This window comes from Barbatula barbatula (genome assembly GCF_947034865.1).
Source record: "Barbatula barbatula genome assembly, chromosome: 25".
Classification (NCBI taxonomy): Eukaryota; Metazoa; Chordata; class Actinopteri; order Cypriniformes; family Nemacheilidae; genus Barbatula; species Barbatula barbatula.
The window spans coordinates 842,483-853,560 of NC_136788.1; the positions used below are offsets into that span (position 1 = coordinate 842,483).

The 11,078-nt window shown below is 38.0% G+C and overlaps 1 protein-coding gene across 2 annotated transcripts in view; it reads left to right on the forward strand.

Annotated features, from left to right (window-relative positions):
- The window catches only part of LOC306890834 (ethanolamine kinase 1), a 33,791-nt gene extending 23,652 nt beyond the window's left edge, over positions 1 to 10,139 (forward strand). The window contains exons 4-9 of one of the 2 annotated variants that reach the window (XM_079450840.1): positions 3,636 to 3,784; positions 4,365 to 4,448; positions 6,062 to 6,145; positions 6,261 to 6,421; positions 6,980 to 7,053; positions 7,935 to 8,370. In XM_079450840.1, the coding sequence (XP_079306966.1) occupies positions 3,636 to 3,784; positions 4,365 to 4,448; positions 6,062 to 6,145; positions 6,261 to 6,421; positions 6,980 to 7,053; positions 7,935 to 8,004 (622 nt within the window). In that variant the 3' untranslated portion in view covers positions 8,005 to 8,370. Of the gene's footprint in view, positions 1 to 3,635; positions 3,785 to 4,364; positions 4,449 to 6,061; positions 6,146 to 6,260; positions 6,422 to 6,979; positions 7,054 to 7,934 lie in introns of both variants that reach the window. The other variant, XM_079450841.1, reaches the window with a different exon arrangement.
- The last annotated feature ends 939 nt before the right edge of the window (positions 10,140 to 11,078 follow it).

The window sequence follows — 11,078 nt, forward strand, 5'->3', positions numbered from 1 at the left end:
ATTCTAATTAATGACCAGCACCTGTATATGTTTGCCCTTTTCTTTGTGAATTGTCAGGTCTAGTTGCTATTAAGTGTTTGATTGTGTTTAATTAAAACCCCAAAACTTCAGGGGGTCCACTAATCCCACCAACACTGGCTGAGTAAGAAAGATATGAACACCACAAAAGGGTTAAGATAAGATGCGCTTTCATATTGTACTCGTCTAAATGAGTGTGTGCGTGCTAAATCTATCTTTTACTCTACGTTGAATACATTGACAGTTAATCCGCAAGTCACATGCATTCATGTAATCATGTACGGATAAAGGATAAGTGGTCATCATATCACTACTAAAGATCATCATATCACTACTAAAGATATGATGATGGTTTATACCGTCAATGAAGATCAAACAAGAGTAACTTCAGCTACCCATTTAGTACATATTTTATCTTTGTACTTCCACAGTTTATATATATATATATATATATATATTTATGAAATTGTTACTCAAAAGAATGAGTTTTAATGCATTAAGCTTCTATCTGAAGAAATTATGTTTATTCTGAATGAGTCTTTATTCGTCCATGGGACAACATAACGCAAACTTCAATCTTCTCCACGCTCCCCATCATGACTTACTCTCAATGTCCTAAAAACATCCAACCTCCTTTCAAATTTATTTCATATCTACATTTCATAGGAAGATTTGCCTTTAAACAAAACTGAAACTACTGTATACAAGAACCTTTCCCATCCACTGTAAAAAAGTTTTGTCTGCGTTTAACCCTCGTCACACTGTTAATTAACTTAGTTGTTTTACTGTTTACATCCAGCAAAATGAAAGCACTTCACACCAATGATGGCATACATTAGAAAATGATAAAGATGATATAGTAGTGCACAGAAATGTGTCATTCTTGATGAAGAGCTGTTTTATTATAGAGAGTTTATTAGTTATAGAGAGCTGACAGTAGTTTCGAGAGCCCCGGAGAGATGATGGGCAGATACTGTAGTTCAGCCTGGCCGGCGGCTGCTGTGTTATTTATTGTTCTGAGTTCCGATGAAACAAAAGTGTATCTAGAAGCTCTTTGTCGTTTTTGTCGACACAAAGATTCAGCCACACCCACACACAAAACACTCCAAGCACACAACACGCACTAACACACACATACAAACACACACAGACACACGCACAGGGGCCATAACCCAAGATAAGGTGAGGGAAACACAGGTCAAATATTAAAGTGAAAAAAAAAAAAAAAGTGAAAGTGACCTATTTGTCAGTTATGGAGAACCATACCTGAAATGTGCCCTCTGCATTTAACCCATCCAGAGAGTAGTAAACACACGCACAGCAAGTGGTGAACACACGTACACCTGGAGCAGTGGGCAGCTATCACTGCAGCGCCCGGGGAGCAAGTAGGGTTAAGGTGCCTTGCTCAAGGGCACCTCAGTCGTTACCTGCCGGCCATGAGGATCGAACTGGCAACTTTCTGGTCACGAGTCCGACTCTCTAACCATTAGGCCACGACTGCCCTTAAACAGACTATACATTCCTATATGCCTTGTTAATTAAATACAACTTTAAAATTCTAGCAGCCCCCCGGCCAGGCAAACAGTGCAAAACATTATGCAAATAGTCTTAAATGAATGAGTACTATCGAATAAAACTCCAAGATTCTTTGCTGAAGATGAGGGTTTTATGGAAGATCCATCAATAGTTAAGCAGTATTCTTGGTTGTTATGTAGGGCGGTTTTAAGTTCAATAAGTAACACTTCAGTTTTGTCTGAGTTCACTAATAAAAAATTGTTACTCATCCACTTTTTTATATCGACTATGCATTCCACTATTCGATGGAATTGCTGTGTTGCATGAGGCTTCGAGGAAATATGAAGTTGCGTATCATCAGCATAACAGTGAAAGCTAACTCAGTGTTACTTTATTATATCTCCTAGAGGTAGCATGTATAATGCAAAGAGCATAGGCCCTAAGACTGAGCCCTGTGTTACACCGTACTGGACTTGTGATTTGCGTGAAACCTCTCGCCCGGGGTGCAATTCAATGTAGAACCACCACTGTCTGGTTGCATAGTTACAATTTTTTCTCTAATATCTTTGATTTTATTTGTGAAATAGTTCATAAATTTATCACTGCTATGCTGGTATACAGAATCAGAAGTCGCTGAAGATGAAAAAAACTTTTATTTAGCCACTGTAATGAGTAAAGTAAAAACCTATGGTTGTGCTGGTTTAGTTCTATTAGTGATGAAAGGTAGGCGAATCTAGATGTTTTTAGGGCTTTCCTGTTTTTTTCGAATACCGTCCATGAAGTTGCACTCCATTTTTTGTGCCGCTTTCTTTAGAGCTTCTTTCTTAATAGGAATAAATTGCAGGGAAACATCATATCAAGTTATTCCTTCTACTAAATAATGACTCAGCACTATATGTGACATTTATTATATGGATTTGTACTGTATATCCGATATCTTCTGTCATGATTCCGCCATCATGTCATGTTTATTCTTGGTCTTGCAGCGGAGTCATGGCATAGCCTTAGGTTTTGTGTGAGAAAGACATGGCTTTGTTTTGATTCTAACTTGCTATGTGCTTTCTCGTGTCTCGTCAGTGTTTCCCGCCCTTTTGTCTCGTTAACCTTCCCTGAGGTGTTTCAGTACCCGCACCTGCCCATTGTTATCTCCTGTGTTTGTTCCCCTATAAAACATCCTCGTGTTCATTGTCCTGTGCTCGTTCAATGTGTATATTGTACCTGTACCTTGTATGCGGTCCTCGTCTGTGGTCCTCGTCTGTAAACCCTTGTATTGATTATCCGTGCATCCTGTCTCTAGTTCTGGTCTTGGTGAGTTAGTCTAGTCTAGTCTAGTCTAGTCTTGTCCTTAGTGTTTTTTTTCTCAGTTTAGTTAGTCCGTGTCGTGATTATTTCTTATCTTGTCTTGTTTACCCCCTTGTGGGCTTTTGTTTTGTGTTTATTGTATAATAAAATCTCTGTTAACCCCGTCATCCCCGTGTCTGCCTGCACTTGGGTTCTCTCCCTCTGTGATTCATGACAATCTTCATACTAAGACTGATGCAAAAAACATCTTGATGCAAACAATGCGATTCAATGCAATGGCAAAGAATAAGAAGCTATGCAATTAATATAGTGCACCTGCTAAACAAACAAAAGTACTTTGGCCAAAACACAATAAAATATTTTATAGATTTAAAGGTTGTAATGGGAATTGTATTGGTTTTAATGGAATGGCGTCTACTGGTATGTTTTACCAAATGTGCTGTACACATTCAAGTTTTTGCTGTTTGCGTTAAAAACGGCCACTAACTGCACCGTCATACATGCACTTCCTTTTAAACATTTACATCCCATCCAGAATGACATACATGTCGTCACGCATTATCATACCCTCACAAAATAGCACAAAACGGACCGACCTGTACCACCACAGCAACTTGCTGGTGGAATGATCCTGTCTGTGAACATGTCTTGAGTGTGAAAAGTTGAATGAAAGAAAATCTCTTACAATTTAAGCCGGTATGTTTCTAACACTTAATGACAGGACTTTTGTAAGTCAAACATATGGTATACACAACATGGTTTAATATTATGCAAATATGGTAAACTCTTGTCTCCCATAGATCAAGTGGCCACCTGGAGGTACCCAGCATGAAAACTATCATCAAAGAGATAGAGGAACTGAAGAATCATCTTAACCATATCGACTCCCCAGTAGTGTTGTGTCATAATGACCTCCTGACTAAAAATATTATCTACAACCAAGAAGAAGGTAACTGCTAAACAGTTATTATAAAGTAAAACAGAGCTCAAACTAAATAAGTTTTTTATGTTGATATGAACAGCAATTGAAATGTTTACTGATGCAGTATAAGTGCATATTAAAAATTATATTAAATCACTTTTTTTTATTTTGTGTATTTGTTATTGTAAATACTGTGGATAAATACTCGGCAATGACGAGTTATCCCATCGATTAAGAGACAGCGCTTCCTTGCCAAAAACGAGATAATACCACAATCTGGGTTTCCGCTACTGTGCACTAGGTGGCAATGTTATCCACCTTATAAAACAGTACAGAATATATGGATCCAAAAGCAGAAAAGACTGATGGGATAATGAACAACCTTTTAAATATTTTTCTGTTGGCATAGTCTTATTGACACCAATCATATTTCCTGCAATCTTCACCAGGCTACTCAAATTCAGAGTTCCATACCAAGTCACAATACAAAAGGAGAGGAGGGATTCAATTAATTGTTTATAAAATAATAACATTTACATGTATGCATTTGGCAGACGCTTTTATCCAAAGTGACTTACATTGCATTATCCTATACATTTATACACAGATATCTGCAATCCCCTGGGATCCAACACACAACCTTGCGTTGTTAATGCAAAGCTCTTACCACTGAGCTACAGAAAACATCAATGTAAGATAGATTCTAAATGATTTTAATTTGAGGAAATTCTAATACAAATATTTTAATCAATCCAGCAATATTAAGATGCAAATTAGAAATAAGTTTTCCCACCAACAGAGGCTTTATTGTATCAAATCATTCCATCCTTTATTCTCAAAGCATTTCGGAATGAATTCATTTAGGACCAGAAGTTTAAAGACATTTAGTTCCTGTGCTTGACTCTTGCTGTATTTTTTTAATAACCCCTTTGCGTTTTTGTGATTTGGATTTGGTTGCCTGTTTGTCTGTTTCTCTGGTTTTGACCTGTGCCTGGCTACTGTTCACGTCATTCCAACATGTCTCGAGACACTGCTCCATTACAGAAGACTTTGCCTTAACAGGATTCAGAGGCCACACCACCTCCAGCAGTCAGTTATCCATCCACGTAAACAACCCTTTCAGAACTTGTTCTCTGTCTGTTTCCTGGGCCTAGTGCCAGCCTAGCAACCTATGCAGTTGGGAGGCACCTGTCTGACCGCTGGGGCAGAGATGCATCGGGCTGGGACTATGCATTTACTGTGGAGCTTCTGGTCACTTCCAATCTGCTTGCCCTAATCGTCCTGGCTCTGCAGAGCTCTTTCCATGAGGAAGCTTGAAGCCCTGAAGTGGAGAATTTTGGTGTGCAGCTCTTCTGAGGGACCCACCTAACTGTGCTGTTTACGTGGCGCTGTGGTTTCTGCAGGAGCGATTCTCTGCTGGGTTAACTCTTTCCAACCTTAAGCTCAGCCATAACTTACACAGTTTCTGTATAAATAATGTTAAGCTTGAGTACTTAAAAAGAATAGAACCGCACCCTTAGTTTGATCACATTTATAAACGACAAATACAGCTCTACCATTATTTCCGAAAACATGCGATGCATGTGGGGGGGAACTATAGCATGTGCACACACATTGCCAACAAAACCACAGACCAACAAAACCATCAGTTTCACTTACTGCGTGTATGTCCAGTATCTTTTAGCGCTCGGACTGCAGCTCCATCTATCACTTTCAAGGTTTCTCCCAATAAAGCGTTATTGTTCAATAAGGGACTAAGAATAGTTGTTACGTACCGATTTTTCATGTTGGAAAAAAACTTTCAGAAACCTGTGCGAACACTGGGGGACTCTATCGAGCACAGAAACACTACGTAATACGTCCAACTCGTTTTTTGAAAAGTTCACCATGTTAAGCATGAGAAGACAACACGTTTAACAATGTAAAGAAGTCACAATGCATGAAACACCATTGCACCACCCCTTTAAGGTTTATTTCTGCTTATCATACTCCTCAGTGGGTAGACACCCGCTAGTGGTTTGCTTTCTTTGTGGTGCTCACAGGTTGATGGATGTGAGCATAAAAAAGGCTGGCACTGGCACCTTGACGGTGGAAATATGTTCATATGTAAATACAGGCCCTATGCATGCACAAACAAACTATAGGGTCGTTTTTAAGTAGGACAGGATATTTGAATTAGTCAATATGTATATACTGTACAGTAAGAAGTATTGTATCATATATTTTCCAGTGAATTAGAGTAATAATGCATTACATTAACCTGACAATATTTATTTTAACCAGATATGTTCTGTTCAATTGTAGGCACTGTAAAATTCATTGACTATGAGTACGCTGATTTGAATTACCAGGCTTATGATATTGGAAACCATTTCAATGAATTTGCAGGTACATTCTTCTGTAACGAAATATCTTAACATACAATAAGCTAAACAACATAACACAAATGCCTTTGATTGCTTAAAACATTGTTGTGGTTTCTTTCTCTTCATTTCAATTTGAGGTGTCAATAATGTTGACTTCAGCCTCTACCCTAGTCGTGAGCTTCAATTGGATTGGCTTACTGCTTACTTGGAGAGTTTCAAGAGGTGCAGTGGTGTAGAGTCATCTGTCACTAAGAAAGAGGTCAAAGAGGTTTACGTAAAAGTCTGCAAGTTCTCTCTGGTGAGGTTTTTTGCACTGCATTACTAATATAAATATTCTGAAAAGAATTAATTAAATTTAATTTAACGGATTTGCTACACAATGGTTCTATGTACCAAGAAAGATTTGAGTCTCACGTGTGTAGTGTGGCCCTTTCATAATCTTGTTGGATCTCCACTCATAGGTATTGTTTTTCGAAATTTTAAGGTTTGATGTACAGCTACAATCATATTTTGAAACCAACAAAACACAACATTCACAACATTGAAACCATGAAAGAATATTCCGCATACAGTATTCAAACATTTACACTATTAACAATGGAGTGTATGTTTGTTTACATTTACATTGAGTCATTTAGCAGATGCTTTTATACAAAGCGACTTACAGAGAGTTCAAGGAGCAATAAAGCGATAAAGTGAACAATAAATGTTTACATTTACTTGCGCACAAAAAAGTATATGGCTCAACTGAATCATAACAAAGATATTTAAACTTTATAAGGTTTGATGGGCATTTCTTTCCATTAGAAAATGATGTACAACTATTCAATAAATCAACTTGTTTGCTTTATTTCAGGTGGCTCATTTCTTCTGGTGTCTATGGGCTCTGGTTCAGGCTAAACATTCCACTATTGACTTTGATTTTCAGGGGTAGGTTATTTGCTTTATAAAACCATGTAAATAGCCAAACAACAACTGTATAAATTAAATTCATGAAAAATGAAGGAATAGAGCTATGCAGTGCTGGTCCTACATGTATGGGAGCTGTTCCAGGAAACATTGACTATAAGTAAAACATAAAAGGTTATGCAAGTCAAAACACAGGTCAAATATCAGACACACAATAAATTCCTATATGCAGTGTTACTTAAATAAGACTATCAAATTCTAGCAGCTCCCCCGGCCACGCAAACAGTGCAAAACAGTATGCAAATGGTGGCGAGGAACCCAAAACTCCATTGGAGGAGAAAATTCCCCTCTGGCTAAAACTGCTGCCTCTGCACAAGCTCGACAGTGCGCGCACAACAAGGCAAAATAAAAAACAAAGTTAGATTTAAAATTATCATTAATAATCTAATAGCGACTGAAGTTTTGTAGAGTCGCCACATCCTTCTTACTACCCAGAGTAAACCCATGCTGACACTGGGAGAACATGCAAACTCCATACAGAAGGGCCTTCCCTAACAGAGAATGTCTTGTTGTGAGTCAAGCCTTATCAACCTAAATTATAAAACAGACTCAAGATCAGTAACAGTCATATAGAAACTGTTCTATGGATCTAGTTTGACACACCACACCACCACCATTAAATCACAGAAATATTAAAACACAGAACGTATGTCACAGCATAATAAATATGACATAGAGAAGTCTTGTCTCTCAGTTTGATATCCACTTGACCTAAATCGGAAATAAATAAAAAATGATTGATTAAAGGTTTTAAAGTTTTAAATGAGTAAAAGTGTCTAGTTAAACATAAACTTTGGGTACTTCTCACACTGATTTCTTTCTTTCTTATTCTTTTCCTAAAGATATGCTATGGCTAGATTGAACTACTACTTCGAGAAGAAGCAGGAGTTCTTTGAAATGACTCTTCAATAACTTTCCATGGAGACTCTAAAGGGTTGCTGAACAGGTCAATGCATGGATGATGTCTTGAACAAAGACGCAGACCTTCCACAAGGAAAACAAATGGACTAAGACATTCCTTGGCATTTTTTAAATGACAAAATAAAACAATCAGTATAATTTGGAGTCAGTAAGTAAATAATAGGAAATGAGCACCAAGGCCTATAGACCAATTACAAATTGTAATTTGGAGAAAGGGCTTTCGATACCATAGAGGAGGCTGAGGATCATAAAAACATTATTAAAAAAATACAGATAGTATGAAAACACAAAGTCATGTAATGTCATTTATTATTACCTGAATTAAAGTGATAAAGGGACATTACATCTCTAAACACTATGCCATTGTAACAGTTCACTGGACGAAAGACGATGCCACAGGTGAGAAATGAAGGTGAATGAATTTAGTAAAACAAAACTGAAAACAGGAATAAAAAGGGTATTCTACAAGAATCATATAACCCACGGGGTAACAACTTTTAAAAACAAGGTAATCCACAGTACAAGGTACAAACACAACACCCTAGGAACAAGATAACACAAGCAAAATCATCCACTAGATAAAGACTTGCAGTGCAGGTGTAAAAGACAATGAGGGAGTTTGGAAAAAGAAACGTCCTTGGGCAAAAACTAGGAAAACAGGACTAGGGACCAACTGAAGGGTTACAGCCATAGGTAATAACCTATAATTAAACTTATCTTGGGAATCAGGCCTGCCAGACTGGGAATGGAATGTGCAACCTTTGGGCTATAATTCTCTCCAACCATTACACCACAAATACCCTGAGAGGCATCAAATATTACCTAGTTAGTGGGAAGAGAAATGAGATTCAAATGCTTAATACATTTTTCTGAAGTTAAAAGAATTGTATTTATGCATCTAATTATATTTGGAGATTTAATAATAAACCTAATTAAAAGAATGTACAGTGTTCAATGTAAACACTTAAAGCCTTAAAATAATTTGAGCTGTTCTTAATACATGTATTTAAAGCTTATTTAAAAAAAATATATATTTTAAATGGATACTGTTACGAACCCCTGATTTTAAGATGCACGTTGTGAAAAAGGGTCAGCAACATAAAAAGGAGACGCAAGGCAAAAGGCAATTTAACACATTTACATTTACATTTATTCATTTGGCAGACGCTTTTATCCAAATATATACAGTGGCACATTACTGCAGAGCAATCAGGGGTAAGGTGCGTTGCTCAAGGGCACTTCAGTCATGACCTGCTGGCACTGAGATTTGAACCGGCAACCTTCTGATCACAAGCCCAACGCTCTAACCACCCCTCTTTTTATGGACAGGGGTCCCCATCTGACAGCTACCCCCTCACTTTAACATAAGTCGTCCCGACTATGTCACCGTTTTTGTAACCTCAATGGCCGGTTGCCCTGTGTAGATCTCTGGTAGCGACGTAGCCCCAGGGACTCTTCTGCAGAGGCTTCCGGTGGTGGATATTCCATCTCTGTTTGATCATCATGTGCCTGTGGGGCTGTCCTGGCTGTACAGGAGACTCAATATCCTCTAGCTGGGGTGGTTCCAAGTGTGGTGGAGGATCTGGAACAGTTGCATCGGGTACTGGTGGGGGCCGAGTGCTCCAGGTTAGCAGTCCCTGGATGGTATCGAATTGTATGCTGCCCACCATTGTTCTACCGCTCCAAGCTTCGCCGTCTCCAAGTGCACGAGTGGATTGTTGTCGGTAAAGACCTCTACCTTCATCCCCCATAGATTTGTCAGTCATTGCCCAGTTAAGGGCCAACAGTTCCAACTTAAACGAGCTGTAATTCTGGTGGTTCCTTTCAGTGGGGTGGAGACTTCGACTGGCATAGGCAATGACACGTTCTTTTCCATCCTGCACCTGGGATATCACTGCTCCCAAACCATCCAGGCTCGCATCTGTGTACAAACGGAAAGGCATAGGCCTAAGCTAAACTGTAACTTAACATAAATGGAAGCAATATTAATAATAGTCCCACTATGACTAATGAATTTAATTCATATTCATATTTTCATGTACTGTGTTTTATCTATTTTGTGTTTTTAATTTCCCCTGTAAAGCTGCTTTGGAACAATGCACATTGTGAAATAAATACAATTGAATTGAATATTTTGTGCAGTCAGTAGAAGAATTGACAAAAGATTGAGTACATAAATTTCAACTATCCAACTGGAATGTCTTCAGCAGATTATTTTTATATTAAAGAGGTTCAGGAGACAAGAGTTGCAGATATTATTAATAAATTGTCAAATTCTGAATCAAACGATATCTATAAGATGAATCGCTGCTTTCTTAAAAAGTATAAAACTGTGTTAGCTAAACCACTGACACGTCTTGTTAATCTTTCTATAAGGACTTGTACATTTCCTTTAGGATGGAAAAAAGCCATCATTTTGTGAGTATTTAAATCAGGAGGTCCGGACTCTATGTGTAATTATCGTCCCATATCTGTTTTACCAATTTAATCCAAAGTAATTGAGAAAGTTGTTGCCGCACAATTGGTTGATCATTTAGAAGCCAAACAGCTCCTCCACCGGCAGCAGTTTGGCTTTAGATCGGGTTACTCAACCGAAATTGCAAACTGCTGTTTTATTGAAAATGTGAAAAAAATCACTATATAGGGGGGATGTGGTGGGAGCTGTATTCCTGGACCTTAAAAAGGCTTTCAATACCATCAACCATAGCTTGCTCTTAACTAAAATGTCATCTTTATGTTGGTTTGCGCCCTGCCTTGTTGCGACTGCAACCAAATATAATCAAGCAATAAAAATCATGGATAAAAAGCCAATCCGCCATCATCATTGTCATGTCCTTAAGAAATATAGTTTCCTAAGCTTTGAAAGCTTTAGTGATTTATGTTTTCTAAAACTAATTTTCCAAAGTATTTATAATTTAGCACCTGAGCCACTTAGTCAATTTGTTCAAATACAGCAAAAGAGCACTTCAAATAATAACTGCATAATACCATACTGCAGGACAAGCTTCGCTCAGACAGCCTTTTCTGTAAAGAAGTGTAAGATATGGAATTCATTACCACCCGAC